This window comes from Pituophis catenifer, unplaced genomic scaffold (assembly GCF_029215685.1).
Source record: "Pituophis catenifer annectens isolate HBS135680 unplaced genomic scaffold, rPitCat1.0.hap2 SCAF_10, whole genome shotgun sequence".
Classification (NCBI taxonomy): Eukaryota; Metazoa; Chordata; class Lepidosauria; order Squamata; family Colubridae; genus Pituophis; species Pituophis catenifer.
The window spans coordinates 10,111,296-10,130,914 of record NW_027256890.1 but is presented as its reverse complement, the minus strand read 5'-3'; the positions used below and the strand labels follow the sequence as shown (position 1 = coordinate 10,130,914).

The following is a 19,619-nucleotide window of genomic DNA, read 5'->3' as shown; positions in this document are numbered from 1 at the left end:
ATCCAAGGGAGCTGATCAAATCCACTTTCCCTCTCTGGCTCGCAATTCTCTTTTGCTGTCTTATGTTTACTGAAACCCATAGAGGCCTCCTAGGAGATCTTTGCCCATCAGAGCGAAATACCACAAAGCAACCACTCAAAAACTAAAATGTGGAATTTATTCAGTGTAGTGTCAGTTGTCCTCATCCCTAGAATATCGGCCCCGTCCAAAAACTGAGTACATTAAAAGTGTTGTGGCCCGCCAGCGGGTCAGCAGAGATGGACAGTGAAGAGATTGGGGAGGAATGTGGGCCAGTCCTGGAGTCTGGGGAAGGCTCGGACGAGCGCTCTGAGTTGGAAGCAGAGAGGGGGCCAAGGCCATCTGGTAGTTCTTTGCTGCCTCCGGAGTCTCCCATCAGTGAGGCAGAAGAACAGCGTGAGCCTGTTCCCAGTGTGCACATGCGCAGAGCTGCCAGGAGACAGGAACAATTAAGGAAACAGGGTCAACTTGAGAGTAAAGCTTGGAGATGATTGGCCCCTCCCATAAGACATAAAAGAGAAGCGAACGGGACATGAGCTTTTGCAGGAAGCAATTAGTTCATCTGGCCGATTCAAGAGTTGAAACTTCTGTTTGTGACTCTGTGCCAAGTTTGGCCTTGCCCTGCAGCTGGAAATTAGCTCTCTGGCAGCGTTCCACGTGAGATAGGTGGGTGTTGATAACCTTCCTCTGAAAGACTGTTTATCAAGTCTTGCAGACTGTAAATGAAAGTAATTTACAGCCGTATGAATTAAAGAGGTTTGCCGGGACTATGTTTGTGCTGTTTAATTTCTAAGAAAGCCTAGGTCAGGACAAAAAGGCAGCTTTATACGTAGGTGTTTATTCTCAGTCCTTCCATCGAAGAAGTTCGATTTCTTAGTTTTTAAAGAGGCAGACATAAAAATTATCCAAGCCGGTAAGGAGGAGAATAAGCAAATAATTCAAAGCCAAAGGAATGGAGTCTTCTTGAATAGCAACGATAGCTGCAAGAGATCCAGCTTGCTGTGTTTTTCACCAACTCGGCTATACGAGTTTTTAGTATGTTTTCCCCCCCCCGCGCTGGAGTCAATCTTATATAATTAAAAGGTAACGGTTCCCCTCGCACATATGTGCTAGTTGTTCCCGACTCTAGGGGGCGGTGCTCATCTCCATTTCAAAGCCGAAGAGCCAGCGCTGTCCGAAGACGTCTCCGTGGTCATGTGGCCGGCATGACTCAACGCCAAAGGCGCATGGAACGCTGTTCCCTTCCCACCAAAGGTGGTCCCTATTTTTCTACTTGCATTTTTTTTTTTACGTGCTTTCGAACTGCTAGGTTGGCAAAAGCTGGGACAAGTCACGGGGGCTCACCCCGTTACGCGGCACGAGGGATTCGAACCGCTGAACTGCCGACCTTTCGATCGACAAGCTCAGCGTCTTAGCCACTGAGCCACCACGTCCCTCTCAGATATATAATTGCTTATATAATTGCTGCCCCCTTTTCAGTAACTCAGTTTGGCTTTGAAATTTTCTTAGCAGACTTTCAGAAATCTTGCCCGGCTTTAAATATCTTTTTTATTTTTCTTTAGGATCCAAATACAGGAGGACATCAATAACGCTTCTCAAAGCAAGATTAAGTTAGACTTGATCAACATTATTCCGACCCATGTTTTAGAGCCCGTTAAGGTTTTGAAACCCGAAATATTCCCCGCTTTTGATGCATAAGCAAGCCTCTCAGGATCTCTATAGGAGAAGAATGAAGGAATAAATTTGCTTTCTATAAAGTAAATTCTTTCTCAACTCCCAGGCCAAGAGAAATATCCCAGGCCTTTGGTCAGTCACTAAGCCGAGAACCTGCTGCCAATTTTAACCAGGTGCGGACACGTTGCCAGCTGCACCAGGCCACCAAGATGCCAGGGTAGCAACATACAACACCCCTAACTGGAAACTAGTTTGTCCTCTCTCTCTCTCTCTCTTTTTTCTTTCTCCCACTCTTTCTTTTTCTCTCCTTCTCTCCCCTCTTCCTCTTTTTTCTCCTCTATTTCTTTCTCTCCCCCTTTCTTTTTCCTCTCCCCCCTTCTCTCCTTTCTCTTCCCCACCTTTCTTTCTCTCATTCTCTCTCCACTCTTCTTTTTCTCTCTTCCCACTCTCCCCTTCTTTCTCTCTTTTCTCCCTTTCTTTTTCTCTCATTCTCTCCCTCCTCCCTCTTTTTCTTTCTCCTTTTTCTCTCCCCCCCTTTCTCTTTCTCTCATTCTCTACCACCTCCCTCTCCCTTTTTCTTCTCTTCCTACTCTTTCTCTCCCCCTTTCTTTCTCTTTCTTTCTCCCTTTTTCTCTTTCTCTCCCCCTCCCTCTTTTTCTTTCTCCCCTCACTTTCTCTTTTTCCCTCTCTCCCTCTCTTTCCCTCTCACTCTCTCCCCCCTTTCTTTCTCTTTCTCTCATTTTCTCCCCTCTTTCTCCCTTTCTCTCTCCCCCCACCCCATCCCCCGAGTCTTTCACCTCGCAACAATGGGTGCCAGAGCCACACCACGATCCAGATTCCTGCCGGGTCTTGAGGTGAAGTCTGTCTTTAATCAATGGAAGAGGAGAGCACCCCGACGCAAACCAGCAAACGGCGTTCAAAAGGGCCGGTGCAGTGCAAGCAGTGCAAGATTACCGTCTTCTTGGCCAATCGATCCAAAAGTTTCAACCAATCTCCAACTCAAAAGGCCTTACTTTCCATCCGCTCCCTTCTCACTGGCTAGCCAGGATTAGGGACAACCCAGGACTTCAAAGGCAGGAACGATCCTGAACCCCGAGCAAACGTCTCCTGGTGCTTTTGATCAACGGTGGGCTTCGGCGGTTTTGGTATATTTTGGCCACTTCTGAGTTTCCCCCTGACCCCCAACAAGAGCACAGGGTCAAAAGAAGTCCGACGCTTTACGTCTTTTGGGCAGCTGCAACAGGTTGTCCGTAATAGAGGTGGGATCCTGAGCCACGGGGGTCTGGGAGAGCGTCCTGGAAGTAGGGGTGACCGTGGGGGTCTGCAAGGCACCAGAAGGGGTCTTGTAGCCAGGGGTTCTCACATGTGCAGGGGACGGGGTGTAACTGGCCCGGAGAGCTTTGTCCGTGAACTTGCTAGCAGTGCGGTTTACTAGGCGTTGCAAGGCGGGAGACATAGCCGGGCTGAGTCCTTTCGGAGTGAGGCTGGAAGGGGGAGGGGGGAGGAAAAAACAAAATTAGATAACCTCTTCAGATAAAAGGTTCTACTAAGCATTGGTCTGCCCGCAGCTAGGATGGTGTGATGGTGCAGTGGTTAGAAATGCAGTAGGGCAGGCGGACTTTACCCCACAGCCTGGAGTTCGATCCTGACCGGCTCCAGGTTGACTTAGCCTTCCATCCTTCCGAGGTGGGTAAAATGAGGATCCAGATTGTTGGGGGAAAGAGACTGACTCTATAAACTGCTTAGAGAGGGCTGGAAAGCACTGTGAAGCGGTATATAAGTCTAAGTGCTATTGCTTTTGCTGTTTTCCTTCCTTCCTTCCTTCCTTCCGTCCTTCCATCCATCCATCCATCCATCCATCCATCCATCCATCCATCCTGTGGTTAGAATGCAGCATTGCAGGCTAATTCTGCATTTCCACTGCCAGGAGTTCAATCCTTACTGGCTCAAGGTTGACTCAACCTTCCATCCTTCCGAGGTCGGTAAAATGAGGACCCAAATTGTTGGGGGCAAGAGGCTGACTCTGTAAGCCACTTACGAGAGGGCTGCAAAGCACTATGAAGCAATATATAAGTCTAAGTACTATTGCTATTGTCCTTCCTTCCTTCCTTCCCTCCCTCCCTCCCTCCCTCTCCTTCCTTCCTTTTCCTTCCTTCCTTCCTTCCCTCCCTCCCTCCCTTCCTTTCTTCCTTCCCTCCCTCCTTTCCTTCCTTCCTTCCTTCCTTCCTTCCCTCCCTTCCTTCCTTTCCTCCCTCCCTCCCTTCCTTTCTTCCTTCCCTCCCTCCCTCCTTTCCTTCCTTCCTTTCTTCCTTCCTTCCTTCCTTCCTCCCTCCCTTCCTTTCTTCCTTCCCTCCCTCCCTCCCTCCTTTCCTTTCCTTCCTTCCTTCCTTCCTTCCCTCCCTCCCTCCCTTCCTTTCTTCCTTCCTTCCCTCCCTCCTTTCCTTCCTTCCTTCCTTCCTTCCTTCCTTCCTTCCTTCCTTCCTTCCCTCCCTCCCTTCCTTTCTTCCTTCCCTCCCTCCCTCCTTTCCTTCCTTCCTTCCTTCCTTCCTTCCTTCCTCCCTCCCTCCCTTTCTTCCTTCCCTCCCTCCCTCCTTTCCTTCCTTCCTTCCTTCCTTCCTTCCTTCCTTCCTTCCTTCCTTCCTTCCTTCCTTCCTTCCTTCCTTCCTTTCCTCCGTCCCTCCCTCTCTGCAATATGTTAGAATGTAGTACTGCAGGCTAACGCACTGCCCGCTCCAGGAATTCGATCCTGACCGGTTTCAAGGTTGACTCAGCTGTCCATCCTTTCAAGGTCAGGTAAATGAAGACCCAGATTGTTGGGGGCAACAGGCTGACTCTGTAAAACCGCTTAGAGAAGGCTGCAAAAGCGCTGTGAGTGCGCTACCTTGACGGATCGCTCACCTGGCAAGGTTCTCTGTCACTCTCCTCAAGGCGTCTTGTTTCTTGGCTCTGTTTTTAGCAGCTGCTTCGTTGGCCATCTTAAGCCCCAGTCTCTCTCGGCGCCCGGGTTCCAGGATCTGTGAAAAAAAAAAAACCAGCTGATTGGGAGTCCGATCCTTCCCGACCGTAGCTTAATCCTCCTTTTCTCGCTGGCTGAGAAAGCCAAAAAAGGATGTCTACAGCAGGATGTCTGGAACCTATTTCCCCAAACTCTTCCGCAAAAAGCGCCATCCAAATCAGGGCAGGTTAAGAGCCAGGTGTCGCTGCGCTGACTCAGCTATTTAAGTTAATGGGGAAGCCAGATTCGTTTGACAACCGTGTTACTAAATGAACCGTTGCTAAGTGATTCACTTAGAGACTGTGGAAAAAGGTAAAACAAAAGGCAAAACTTCCTTAAACAAACATCTCGTTTAGCAACAAAATTTGGGGGGCTCAATTGTGGTCGCAATTTGACGACTACCTGTATAGGGATAAGACTCAAATGGCGTTCTGACCTAAGGTCCCTTAAAAAAAAGAGCTATTGGTAGTACAGTGGTCTAAGGCACCCTGTTATTAAGCTGGTTATTAAGACCAGCTGCCTGCAATTACTGCAGGGTTCGAATCTCGCCAAGGCTCAAGGTTGACTCAGCCTTCCATCCTTTCTAAGGTAGGTGAATTGAGGACCCAGTTTGTGGAGGCAATAAGCTGACTTTGTATAAATATACAAAAAGGATGAAGGCTATTGCTGAGCACATTGTAAGCCGCCCTGAGTCTTCGGAGAAGGGCGGCATATAAATCAAATTTAAAAAAAAAAAAAAAAAAAGCAGGAAGCAGAGTCTCGGTCCCGGCAAAACCGCTTTTATTTACACGGCTGTGAATTCCTTTCATTCACAGTCAGCAAGGCCTGTCCAAACGGTTTTTCAAAGGAATATTTATCAACACAAACCTTATCTCGCTTGGCAAGCTGCCACGTAACTTGTTTCCAACCGCAGTACAAGGCCAAACTTGGCACAGAGTCTCTTAGAGTCACGAACAGAACTTTCCACTCTTGAAACGACCGACCGAACAAATTGTTTCCTGCAAAAGCCCCCTCCCCGTTCGCTCCTCTTTTGTTTCCTATGGGAGGGGCCAATCACCTCCAAGGTGTGGCTTTACTCCCAAGTCGACCCTGCTTTCTTAGTTGTTCTCGTCTTCTGGCAGCTCTGCGCATGTGCACACTGGGAACAGGCCCCAGCTGTTCCTCTGCCTCACTGCTGTCTAGCTCCCTCTCTGCCTCCGACACAGAGCCCTCATCCGAGCTTTCCCCAGCCCCCAGGACTGGCCCATGTTCCTCCCCAACCTCCTCACTGTCTGCCTCTGCTGCCAGCTCTGCTGGCCGCCGGCGGGCCACAACGGGTGTCGCTGTACTGACTCAACTATTTAAGTTAATGGGGAAGCCAGATTCGTTTAACAACCGTGTTACTAAATGAAATGTTGCGGCGATTCACTTAGCGACTGTGGCAAAAAGTAAAACAGAGGCAAAATTCCCTTAAACAAACATCTCGTTTGGCAACAAAATTTGGGGGGGCTCAATTGTGGTCGTAATTTGACGACTACCTGTATAGGGATAAGATTCCAATGGAATGTTTGAGAACTTTAAATACCTTGAAAGCCGGCCCTGGCGTCCGGTCAACGTAGGGTGTGTCAGAGCCTTCCAACCGCAAAGGGGTGCTTTCTATCTCCCCCCAGGTCATAAGAGGGGACTCATTCACACCTAGAAAGACACATTGGCCAATCAGTGTACTTGACGTGGCAGGAAACGATTGGCTAGTCTGCTCGATTCAAATTATTTGGGGTGAGGGATCCCTCTCCTTACAGATCAGCTGGAAGAGACATGATTACGAAAGAGAAGATACTGAATCCTTAAAAAAATAAATAAATAAAAGCAATCCTTTTGAAGGGGCCCTTGGTGCCCCTTGGTTGAGCAAGGTTGGTTGTTTGGTTGCAGATGTTTCATTACCCAGACTAGATATCATCAGTGCAAGAAAGGGATGGGGTGGAAGATGAAGGATGATGATGATGGAGAAGGAGGAGGAGGAGGAGGAGGAGGAGGAGGAGGAGGAGGAGGAGGAGGAGGAGGACCACCATGAAGTCCTTGGTGCTCTCTGAGCTTGGTTGTTTTTTTGCAGACATTTCATGACCCAAATTAGGTAGTATCTGTTAGGAAACGGTCATTGCCTAACTAGTTGGCCAGGAAATATATAAGCCAACATTATGTGTTTATAGTATGAATATGTATAATATAGCTTTAAGAGTATTGCTGAGTCATTCTGTATCCTGATTGGATGAGCTCTGTAGCAACTGTATTTAAGGAGAGCTTGATTGTGGTCAGTGTGGACATTACACCATATTATTATTACCTGCTGCTATGTTGTAGATATCTCTGATCTCTTTACATGGTCAATTTGATCATGGTTTATTTATTACTGCTTTTATGAACTGTTTTAATATCGTTCCTGAATGATTCATATATTGTTCTATGAACCGGTAAGAAGTTTTGTATCTCTGGATTGATTATGCATGGCTAAGACTTGGATTGGTAAAAGGACTTTGATTTTGCCTTGCTCTATAAGTAAAATACTTTACCAGTTTATATTCAGTTTATTCACAATTACTCTCAGCACCGTTTCCGTGCGCAAAACTCTACGCTCTGCTTCATAACCAGTCCTGGTTATCTCACAACTATATCCTTAACAGTATCATCAATAGCAAACCCCACTCCCTTGTAGCACTGATGATGTTATGGGTCATGAAACGCCTGCAAGAAAACCACCAAGCTCAGATGGCATCAAGGAACTCTCTTGTCAACCCTGAGCTACAAATATTCTCCTTTATTGGGACAATCCTTTTGTTCTTACATAGATATGGAAGAAGGTGGGAAAAAAATAATAATAGAAAGAACCAGAGCTTAAATACAAGTTCTGTCAAAGGACATCCTGTAGTGTGTGTGTATGTGTATATGTATATATGTATATGTATGTATTAAATTTATATTTACAAAAAATAATTTGTCGTGAAAGCGACTGCCTAAGGGCTCCTGGATTGGGGCTGAAAGGCGAAAGAAGCAGTATGCTCCTTCCCATATTTGGGTAGACCAGGTTGCTTCGATAGAAAACCCATATGTATATGTGTGTGTGTGTGTGTGTGTGGTATGTGTGTATGTGTGTGTGTGTGTATGTATGTATGTATGTATGCGTCAGCACTTCAAGCTGCATTTACTCTAGTGCTGACATAAGAAGGAGAAGCGGAGGCGTCTGGAAAGGGACGTTTGACTTTTCACCTACTTATTTTCCCTGGAGATAATATCCTCTAGGAGATGGGATGGGAGGGGGGAAATTCCTTTGAGCTGGAGTAGATTAGGGGTAGAGTGACTTGGAAGATGGCCAATGACTGCAGAGGAGTGGGGAACGGAAAGGGAGGGTTTTGGGTCTGGAAGTCAGTGTTGGCTTCGATGGAGTCGGGTTTAGAATGTCGTGCTTAATAAATAGGAGTTTTTCTTCAAAGACTTTGTTTGAAATGCAATTTATTTGAGACGACCTCGAAACTTGACAGTATGTATGTATTTAGCATACCATGAATCAAAAGCTAATGATTTACAGAGTCCTTGACTTAACAACCATTCGTTTAGTGACTGGTTACAAAGGCACGGGGGGGGGCCTTTTTAAGTTGTAATATGAGGACTGACTTACGCCAGTCCTCATATTACAACGGCCACTGCATGTGATCAAAATGCAGGTGCTTGGCAACTGGCACAGTTGCAGGATTGTAGGGTTACGGGATCACCATTTGCAACCGTGTAGGTGGGTGGATGGGGAAAAAAAATAACACAACAAAGAAGGATTTTTCTTTCTTACCCGGAGCGGGGGAGGGCGTGGCCACAAATCCGTATCCGTTTACTTTCGGAGATTCCTGGGGAATAAGCTCCTTCCCGTCGGGCCCCACTTTCCCTTGTTTGTACTGGGATTAACAAGAGAGGAAATAACGCTTAGCGTTAATTACAGAGTGCTTTAAAGGCGCAGCCTGCCTCCCTGCAAAAGTGGGAGGGAAACAGCTGAAAAGGCTCAGACTGTTAAAAAAACAAAACACATTTCAGTAAATGGAATTAAAGCAGAGGAACCAACTTTTTTCCCCCAGGTAAACTAGAATGTTCAGAAATTCCTTCCTTCCTTCCTTCCTTCCTTCCTTCCTTCCTTCCTTCCTTCCTTCCTCTTTCTTTCTTTCTTTCTTTTCTTTCTTTTCTTTCTTTTCTTTTTCTTTCCTTCTTTTTCTTTCCTTTTCTTCCTTCTTCTCCTTCCTCAGCTTACTGTTTCCTTCCCTTCCCTTCCCTTCCCTTCCCTTCCCTTCCCTTCCCTTCCCTTCCCTTCCCTTCCCTTCCCTTCCCTTCCCTTCCCTTCCTTCCTTCCTTCCTTCCTTCCTTCCTTCCTTCTTTCCCATTCTGCCATTATTTCATCAAGGAAGCACAACAAAGAATGTTCTTTCTGCGCCAACTCAGAAAGCTCAAACTGCCCAAGGAGCTGCTGATACAGTTCTACAGAGGAATTATTGAGTCTGTTATTTGCACTTCTATAACTGTCTGGTTTGGTTCTGCAACCCAACCAGACAGACACAGACTTCAGAGGATAATTAGAACGGCAGAAAAAAACAATGGCTACCAACCTGCCTTCCATGGAGGACCTGTATACTGCATGAGTCAAAAAGAGGGGTGTGAAAATATCTACAGACCCCTCCAATCCTGGATATAAATTGTTTCAACTCCTACCCTCAAAACGACGCTATAGAGCACTGCACACCAGAACAACTAGACACAAGGACAGCTTTTTCCCGAACTCCATCACTCTGCTAAACAAATAATTCCCTCAACACTGTCAAACTATTCACTAAGTCTGCATTACTATTACTATTAATCTTCTCATCGTTCCTACCACCCATCGCCTCCCACTTATGACTGTATGACTGTAACTTTGTTGCTGGTATCCTTATGATTTATATTGATATTGTTTCCTGATTGCTAATTTGTACCCTATGACTATCATTAAGTGTTGTACCTTATGATTCTTGACCAATGTACCTTTTCTTTTTATGTACACTGAGAGCATATGCACCAAGACAAATTCCTTGTGTGTCCAATCACACTTGGCCAATAAAGAATTCTATTCTATTCTATTTCTCATTTGTTTCCTTTGCCAGATCAAAAGAGCAGAAATAGCCCACTTATACATAAAACGGACATGGGAAACCTGATGCCCTCACCTGAGCGTTGAGGGCTGCTGCCTGCTGAAGCTGGCTCTTGCTCACTGCTTGGCTAAAGGGATCCTTCAAGAAACGGGTGTTCCTGTGAGCGACCTCACGTGGCTTTTTAAACACCTCTTCCTCATCGGGAACTCCTGAAAAAGACACAGCACTTTTATGACTCACCATCCTGCAAATTGGGGGAACGCGACATGAATGCCTGGCCCTTTTTCTCCAGCGAAAGGGCAGAAGTGAGCAAAGAGCGAGACAACCTCAAGCCACCAGAACAGAGACCTGAATCGCCCACCGAGCCAAAAAAGATCGAAAGAAGCTTGCTTTCTCTTGTCCTGTCCTTTATCGCTTCTCTTCCGCGACAAGACGGAAACAAGGCAAGTTAAGGCAGATTCGAAAGAACGGAGATTTCTTTTCCTGGCAGTTTCAAAAATATGAAAATGTCCAGAGTGTTTACAGAGTGACTACTATTTTTGAGACAACCCAGGAGCAAAATACAGGACACAGAGGTTTTGTCATTATAAACAGTGGTTTATATACAAGACTTCTATATACAGACATACACGTGGTAGGCACATACCAGGTAAGCAATCAATCTTCAACTCTACACAGAGAACTACAATGCAGATAAACACGACGAGAGAGAGAGAGAGAGAGAGAGAGAGAGAGAGAGAGAGAGAGAGAGAGAGAGAGAGAGAGAGAGAGAGGGGCCCTCTAATGGCCTCCCTTATATAGACATCTTCTTAAAGGGGCAATAACCCTGCTGACTCATCCTCAGTCTTAAAGGGGCAATAACCCTGCTGACTCATCCTCAGTTCATCATCCTGGTCCACAGCCTTACAACGGCTGGTCAGCTTTAAATCATCACTGCCCTGACAGAAAATATTGAGGATCGAAACAAACGGAGAGAGACAAGAGAGGATGTCCTCTGTTTGGCCACTGCTTCTAAGAAAAATCAAAAGTAGGGACCGGTGTGTTTATTATTTGTATTCTGCCTTTGCTATTTTTATAAATGGCTCAAGGCGGCAAAGATATCCAACGCACCTACCTCCTCCTATTTTCCCCACAACCACCAACCTCTGAGGTGGGTTGGGCTGAGAGAGAGGGACTGGCTCAAACTCACTCAGCCGAATTTCATAGTTAAGACGGAACTAGAACTCACTGTCTCCTGGTGATTGACCCAAAGTCACCCGACTAGCTTTCATAGCTTAGGCAGGACTAGAATTCACCTTCTCCTGGTGATTGACTCAAAGTCACACAGTTGGCTTTCATAGCTAAGGCCAGGACTAGAACTCACTGTCTCCTGGTGATTGATCCAAAGTCACCCAGCTAGCTTTCATAGCTTAGGCACGACTAGAACTCGTCGTCTCCTGGTGATTGACCCAAAGTCACCCAGCCGGCTTTCATGGCTAAGGTGGGTCTATAACTCACCATCTCCTGGTGATTGGCCCAAAGTCACCCAGCCAGCTTTCACACCTAGGACACGACATGAACTATCTCCTGCTTTCTAGTCTGGTGCCTTAACTACCAGACCAAACCTGGCTGACTTAACAAGTAACAAAGAGTAACCAGTGTAGGTTTGGTGGTGAGAAAAACACCATTATTACCCAGCTCTCCTTTTTACAACAAACAGACCTTGTCAGGAGGAGCACAAGCAGCCTCACCTGGTGGATAATACATCAGCGAGTTCTTTGCCTTGTATTCCCATGTCTCTACTCCAGCTTTCCCACTCCCCAGGGCCTGCTGCTCTTCCATTGACGGGAGAGCTAGTTGCTCCTGATGCCGCTGAAACAACAGAGAAAAACACCATCAGCTGCAAGCACGAACAGAAGGGAGGATGCGCGCCCGATGATCTTGCAATATATCTAGGAGTAAATTAATATTTTAGCGTTTTGAGCATTTCCAGCTTCTCCTCCGTGGAACTCAACGGCGTCTCCTGTGTGCAATTAGGTCAGACAGGGAAAGCCTCAGGGCCTCCTTCCCCTAGTGTGGGTTTACTTCACAAAGGTAATTGCACATGGCTTTCGAGGGGCCGAGGGCCGTGATGTTTTAATCATGCGAAGCCAAAGGGATGATGCAATGTATGCATGTGGCTTTCTCAGGCGCACAGGTTGGGCTGAGAATTGTCTTGGGAGAAAATAGAATTTTCAGGGGGGTTTAATTGTTATTTATTAGTTGAAAAGCATTCGGTTGGGTAAGCAGGGTGACAGGTAGCTGCACAAAAAGGCCGTCAGAAACCATGGGTTGCTTGTTGTGCAGAATAAGACGGTATTATTTTTCTATAACTTAAAACTGTCCACTTTTGAAAAGGAATGGTGTGGCACTACTGTCATCTTTCCAAAGTGAGGAATAGAAGAAAAGCCAGTTTAGAGAGCCAGCTGGTGGTGGAGGCACCAAGCTAGAAACTAGGAAACAGTGAGTTCTAGTGTCACCTTAGGCATGAAAGTTGCTAAGTGACTTTGGGCCAATCACCAGGAGACAGCAAGTTCTAGCCCCTCCTGAGTCATGAAAGCTAGCTGGGTGACTTTGGGCCAATCACCCAGAGACTGTGAATTCTAGTCCCACCTTAGGCATGAAAGCCAGATGGGTGACTTTGGGCCAATCAGTAGGAGTCAGTAAGTTCTAGTTCCACCTTAGGCATGAAAGCCGGCTGGGTAACCTTGGGCCAATCACCAGGAGATAGCAAGTTCTAATCCCTCCTGAGTCATGACAGCTAGCTGGGTGACTTTGGGCCAATCACCCAGAGACTGTGAGTTCTAGTCCCACTTTAGGCATGAAAGTCGGATGGGTGATTTTGGATTAATCACCAGAATACTGTGAGTTCTAATCCCACTTTAGGCATGAAAGCCAGCTGGGTGGTTTTGGGCCAATCAGCAGGAAACAGTGAGTTCTAGTCCCACCTTAGGCATGAAAGCCGGCTGGGTGACTTTGGGCCAATCCCTTTCTCTCTGGGTCTTTAATAAAAGCAGAACAAAAAAAATCTTATACACACACACAAACACACACATATTTTAAAAGCCTCTTTCCTTTGACCAAGGGAGGAGCAATCCTTTAAACCCATGGCTCCAAACCACCATATATAGAAAGCTGCTCCTTACCTGGGCGAATTCCTCTTCGGCTTCGTAAAGCCAATAATGCTTCGCTTTCTCCTTCTCTTTGGCCACTTCCATGATCTGCTCGAAGGAAGCATTATCCTCACTGGTGTGTTTGGCCAAGAAGTTGTCCAAACAGGGCAGGGAGTCTTTGTTTTCTTCCTCCTCCGTTTCTCCTGAAAAATAAAAGAAAATGCAATTTGGAAAGATAAGAAAAAGGTTGGTGATTATCCTGAAGGAATTCTTCCGAAGGACTTGTTTTGCAACTAATTGGGACTCAGTTGGGAATGAACGTAATTCTCAGCTGTTACAATAAAATAGGGTTTTTTTGGACTAATTGTGTATTGTAATGACTCAGTAAGCCTAGTTCACAACAAGAGTGCAGGACCGCAGGCTACTTCTGCTGACTGCTGATTGCCAGCAGTTTAGCAGTTCAAGTCCCACTGGCTCAAGGTTGACTCAGCCTTCCATCCTTCCAAAGTCAGTAAAATAAGGACTCAGATTGTTGGGGGCGATAGGCTGACTCTGTAAACTGCTTAGAGAGGGCTGTAAAAGCACTGTGAAGCGATATAAGTCTAAGTGCTATTGATATTGCGACTCACTGGAACATCCCTCTCAAAGTCAAACCCAAAGGGCCGTACACGAAGCAATCAAAGGTACTAATCAAATTGCTTACCTTCATCTAGAGATTTCCCGGTGAACTTGGGCTTACTCAGCACAGAAGGATCACCGGGGTGAACTTCGGGGGTTTCAAAGGTTGCCGGGGTGACATCTGTCTCAAGGAACACAAAACACAGGTTTATAAAGTATAGAAAATTATTGCTCTGAAACTTCTAGTCCACATTGAAAAAATCCAAAAACACTCAAATTTGGCTAGCCTAACTGATGCTTTGGGGCTGAGGGCAGGGGAATTACCAGGCCAAGTTTTGTTTCTTGGTGAAAGAAAATCAAGGTAACACTCCAATAAATTGGTAATTAATTATACATCGACCGGTGTCTTCAAATGACAAAGAAAAACTACGAGCAAATTTGATTTGTAATAGGACACACGATGGATCATCATTATTCAGGATTGGCTGTTTTACGTTTGTTGGATTTATATACTGCCCTTTTTTCAGGGGACTCAAGAAATGCATCGGACTTAAAACCTGGGTCTCTCCGATCTTAAGCCAGTACACTGACCGCTATATGGCAACGGTTATCTTCTCTACTCTGATACATTGGACCAAGCAATTCTGAAATAGAAAACAGGACTATGAAATGCTGGCCTATTATTTTTAGATAGACTAGATCAGTGCTTCTCAACCTTGGTGACATCCATTTTTGGAAAATTTTGACCCGGTATTTGTCGTTTTCTTGGTACTTGACACACAAGCTAAAACTAGCCAGTGTCGGCTGCCTCGTGACTCAATACCTTTCCGGCCCAAACAAAGGGTCACGTGATAAGTCACATGGTTTGTTTGGTACACATTAGTTTTAGTACTTGTCTACATTCCCTCTTTCTGATCATGGCCGTTATGGCTTGTGACAGCTCCTTAATGGCTGTCTTCCTTCGCCAACGGGTCGAAGACTAATGCCGGCACTTCAGGGAACTTGCTCATTCCCTATCCATGCCAGCCAGTGTTTTCTTTCTTCACTGTCTCCACAAGACAGCTATGATCCCTGGGGATCCCCAAAATCGGCTAGGATATCGGTGTTCTCCTGGAGCCCCAGAATCCACACTGTATCGCCCGATGCCGGCCACGCCCTCTCCTCTTTTAGTACTTGTCATGCCTCCCAGAACCCATTAACGATGAGTACTAAGGTACCACTGTAGAGAGAGAGAGAAGGGGTTAACCAGTGGTAAGATGGACACTGAAGGCAAATATACGTGTCCCACCTCTGGTCCCAGTGATCAACCTAGATTAGATACTAGGGCTGTGATGGTGAACCTATAGCACGCGTGCCAGAGGTGGCACGCAGTGCCCTCTCCGTGGGCACGTGAGCCGTTGCCCCAGTTCAGCTCTGCCGCACATGCGAACATGCCTCCTGCCAGCCAGCTGGTCTTCAGGTCTCTGCCACGCATGCGTGAGGAGGGGCGTGGGGGGGTGCATGCATGTGTGGGGGCACATGCGGGGGACATGCACGCATGTGCGGGGGGTGGGACACATGCAGGGGGCCCACACATGCATGCAGGGGGCCACGCATGAATGCATGGGGTGCATGTTTGGGGGCCGTGTGTGCATTGCATTTTGGGGGTTCGGGCATGCATGCACTTTGGGCACTCGGCTCGGAAAAGGTTAGCCATCACTGTCCTAGGGGGTCTAATCTGGATCGGTCGGTCATTGGGACAAGAGGTGAACAGTCCCAGTTAAAAGGGCAACGAATGCACCCTTGGGAGAACTGAAGGCCAGGTGAGGGGCAGATCCTCGTGGAGAAAGCATATACTGGCCAGGAACCAAAAATGACTCGATGGCACCATGAATCGACTCCATCAACCCATCAGGCATTCATATTTACAAGGTGCAGGAGTATCTCTGGCAGCTTTGCCCAGCGAGGAGCCAAACTTGATGGCTATCTGTCTCATCTTCTCCAAATCGCCGCTCTCTTCGGCCTCCAGGTATTCCTTCTGGGCACGCAGCTTCTCGACATCAGGAAAAAAATCCCTCTGGATGATTTTTTCCAGGCTCTGCAAAGCATTCAGAAGAACAAAAAATACATTTCCCAATAAATATTTAAAACAAGAGGCATTTGGATTACACAATTCTGAAGTCTTATCTTTTGATAGGGTGGGTCGAGCGATTGGAACCCAAAAACCCTTTTAAAAAAAGAGTTTTAACAAGCAATGTAAACTACAAATATATATATATATATATATATATATATATATATATATATATATATATATATATATATATATATATATTTGTTTATGTAAGTTTATGTAAGTAATATATATATATATATATATATATACTTTTTAGTCTTTTGGATTTTGCACTACTTTATTCTTGGAGACATGTGTTAATCACAAGAGCCTTGGTGGCGCAGTGGACTAAACTACTGTTAAAAGTAGCACTTAGCTGCCAGCTGCCTGCAATTACTGCGAGTTCGAATCTCACCAGGCTCAAGGTTGACTCAGCCTTCCATCCTTCCGAGGTAGGTAAAATGAGGACCCGGTTTGTGGGGACAATAAGCTGACTTTGTATAAAAAAAGAACACCGCTTAGGGGGGGCCCCGAAAGCCCTACTAAGCAGGTATATACAAAAGTATGAAGGCTATTGCTTAACGCATTGTAAGGCACCCTGAGTCTCCGGAGAAGGGCGGCATATAAATCAAACCAATAAATAAATAATAAATAAATCACTCTTAACTGCCATAAAAACAATCAGAAAAACATGGATCGAGACAAAAATAAAAATAAAAAAGATAAAAATAAAAATAAATAAATAAATAAATAAATAAATAAATAAATAAATAAATAAATAAATAAATAAATAATAAATAAATGATCCAGAGCCCTTAAAAGCAGAGGCTTGGACTAGATGACCTCCAAGGTCCCTTCCAACTCCGTTATTCTGTTAAAGATTTATGCTGCTTCAAAATACAATAAAAAAAAAAAAAATGGGAATACAGGCAGTCCTCGACTTACAAACCATTCATTTAGTGACCATTCAAAGTTACACCACCACCGGAAAAAGTGACTTATGACCATTTTACTCTCCAGCCAGGAATACCATTTAATTCTACTAGTTTTACTTGTATTAGAATCAGGGTGGATTTGATTTAAATCGAGTTGATTTAAATCACAATTTAAATCGTGATTTAAATCACAATTTAAATCATGATTTAAATCACTAGTAAAAAGGCTCGATTTAAATCAACTCGATTTAAATCCTAATTTTTAAAGAGCAACTGTCATCTCTGCTACTCCTTTGACCCGCGGTTGACTCACCGATAGTCCCAGTGTTGCAGAATATACAGCCTCCTGCTACATAACTAAGCTCCATTTCATGCTGAATCAACTAAATGATTTATGTATCTTAAATAGAAAACTACCTTACGATAGATTTTTACCCCAAGTTTTTTATTAAAATAAATTCGATAAAAATTAAAAAAAAAAAATCCGATTTAAATAAAAAAAATCCGATTTAAATTTAAAAAATCTGATTTTTTTTAATTTTTTTAAAAAAAATCATTGATTTTTATCCACCCTGATTAGAATATAGGACCGGCAGGTGCCGCGCTGTCCATGCATTGATTTGATATGTTTGGGGGGAAAAAAATTATATAAAATAAATAAAAATTAATCGGAAGAAGAAGAAAAAAAAAAAACAGTAAAGCCAGGGCGATATTAGCAAACTATAAATTGGAGTAAGGGATGAAAGGGATGGAATGGAATTTATTTGAGGGGGGGGATATTTTATTTTGTTTTCCTCCTCCTCCCCCTCCCCCCTCTGCACGACGACCCTGCGAGGTAGGCCAGGAGGGGAGAGAAAAAAGAGCCCTGGACCCCCAACCAGGCGGGAAATTGCCCGAGGGCTGAGGGGCGACGGCCAGCCGGGTCCCTCGAAGGCCTCCTCGGCCTCGTCCCCCTCACCTGAATGTAGGAATCCTCATCCAGGACCCTCTTGGGGCACTTGGGGGCTTCCTGAGGCGCCTCCTTCCGCAGAGCTACGGCCGAAGCCTCGGCCTGGACGGGCACCAGCGCCTGGGCCGAAGCGCCGCACCCCGCCGGGCTCCCCGGTGGCTCCATGACGCCCCACGAATCGTCTCCCGTGGCAACGCAAGCCAGGCCTGGGCCGCCAAGGGCTCTCACTTCCGGAAATACGGCCACTTCCGGAGGCACACCGGAAGCGCTTCCCCATACGTACGTCGTCCCGGCGTGCGCACCGAGGCCACGCCCTCCCCCCTCGAAGGGGTGGCAATCTGAGCGTGTGGGTCCACCTCCTCGTGACGTCAGCACACCCGTGATGTAGAGGTAAGGCGAAGGGGCAGCGCGCTATCGATTCGGGTTCTGTTCGCAGCTGCAGCGGGGTTGGGAACGTGTGTGAGTGGCTTGGGAGCGACCGAGTCTACTCTGCAGGGTCGTCGTTTAGCTGATCTTAGACTCAGACCCTCTAATTTCACCCCTTTCCCTCTCTCCTCCAAAAAAAGCCAAGTGGATATCTGAAAGGCGGGGATTTGCGCCTCTGCCACCACTACACCTCTCTTATTATTGATTGATTGGTTGGTTGATTGATTTCTATTTCTTTCTTTTTTTAATATTATTTTTTATTATACATTTTCCTTTTGTTATACATCACGTTTCCATTTCTGCAACGACGGCGTACTGTCCTTATCAAATCTCTTTTGAGTACACATAATATTATACACTCTAATTAGAACAGAATAGAGTAGAGTAGAGTAGAGTAGAATAGAATAGAATAGAATAGAATAGAATATAGAATAGAATAGAATAGAATAGAATAGAATAGAATAGAATAGAATAGAATAGAATAGAATAGAATAGAATAGAAGAATGGAATGGAATGGAATGGAATGGAATGGAATGGAATGGAATGGAATGAAGAGAAAAGTGAAGAGAAGAAGAGAAGAGAAGAGAAGAGAAGAGAAGAGAAGAGAAGAGAAGAGAAGAGAAGAGAAGAGAAGAGAAGAGAAGAGAAGAGAAGAGAACAGAACAGAACAGAACAGAACAGAACATGGAATGGAATAGGAATAGGAATAGAATAGAATAGAATAGAATAGAATAGAATAGAATAGAATAGAATAGAATAGAATAGAATAGAATAGAATAGAATAGAATAGAATAGAATAGAATAGAATAGAATTTTAATTATAGCCATTATTCTCATAATATATACAATATAATATTCACTTCTGATCGCGCTATACAATTTATCGGGCTTTAACAGTAGCAGAGTTGGAAGGGACCTTGGAGGTCATCTAGTCCAACCCCCTGCTCACGCAGGAGAGCTGTACTTAGGATTCGAACCGCCAAACTGCCGACCTTTATTTATTTATGTATTGGTTCGATTTATATGCCGCCCTTCTCCGGAGACTCAGGGCGGCTTACAATGCATTAAGCAATAGCCTTCATACTTTTGTATATACCTGCTTAGTAGGGCTTTTGGGCCCCCCTAAGCGGTGTTCTTTTTTATACAAAGTCAGCTTATTGCCTCCACAATACGGGTCCTCATTTTACCTATCTCGGAAGGATGGAAGGCTGAGTCAACCTTTCTGATTGACAAGCTCAGTGTCTTAGCCACTGAGCCACCTAGTCAGGGGAATGTAATCCAATAATAATATTGCTTATCGTGTTATGCTTATATATAACTATATATACTTTACCTCTATTTTATTAATCATCCTCAATTATAAATTTACTAAGTTCTGCCTCTATTTTCTAACCATTTATAAAATAGGTCCCATGTTAAATAATACTCTGTTTCCTCTTTATCCTTAATTTTCATCGTTAACCTGTCCATTTCGGCACAGTCTAATATTTTCTTTATTACATTTTCATCTACAGGCATACTTCCGTTTTGCGTATACATAATTCTCACTGCTGTTATTACATGCAAGACAAGAATGGGACAAGAAGAAGGGGCAAGCAAAGAACACGCTGGCTTGGTAACATCAAATCCGATGCAACGTTGA

General features: G+C 45.1%; 1 protein-coding gene across 2 annotated transcripts; it reads right to left on the bottom strand.

Moving 5' to 3' along the window:
• Window positions 1-140: 140 nt before the first annotated feature.
• On the bottom strand, window positions 141-17,745 carry ESS2 (ess-2 splicing factor homolog). 2 transcript variants are annotated; one of them, XR_011600808.1, is made up of 11 exons: window positions 17,560-17,745; window positions 15,480-15,648; window positions 13,657-13,752; window positions 12,987-13,156; window positions 11,553-11,673; window positions 9,898-10,031; window positions 8,502-8,604; window positions 6,252-6,361; window positions 4,591-4,706; window positions 2,490-3,176; window positions 141-447 (listed from the first exon to the last, which is right to left on the bottom strand). XR_011600808.1 is itself a non-coding variant. In XM_070950413.1 (10 exons), the coding sequence occupies exons 1-10, from the start codon at window positions 17,713-17,715 to the stop codon at window positions 2,891-2,893; spliced, it is 1,461 nt and encodes a 486-aa protein (XP_070806514.1). In that variant the 5' UTR covers window positions 17,716-17,745; the 3' UTR covers window positions 2,482-2,890. The 2 variants fall into 2 exon arrangements, 1 of the variants encoding a protein (XP_070806514.1); XM_070950413.1 differs by lacking the exon at window positions 141-447 and having other exon boundaries at window positions 2,482-3,176.
• Between the last annotated feature and the right edge of the window lie 1,874 nt (window positions 17,746-19,619).

Bases quoted from the DNA above. Each gene is read 5' to 3' on its own strand.
- ESS2 (XM_070950413.1), bottom strand. From the start codon at position 17,715: ATGGAGCCACCGGGGAGCCCGGCGGGGTGCGGCGCTTCGGCCCAGGCG. The intron at 11,674-12,986 runs GTAAGGAGCAGC...CTGTTGTTTCAG, and splicing joins CCGAAGAGGAATTCGCCCAG to CGGCATCAGGAGCAACTAGC. The intron at 8,605-9,897 runs GTGAGGGCATCA...TGTTAATCCCAG, and splicing joins CAGCAGCCCTCAACGCTCAG to TACAAACAAGGGAAAGTGGG.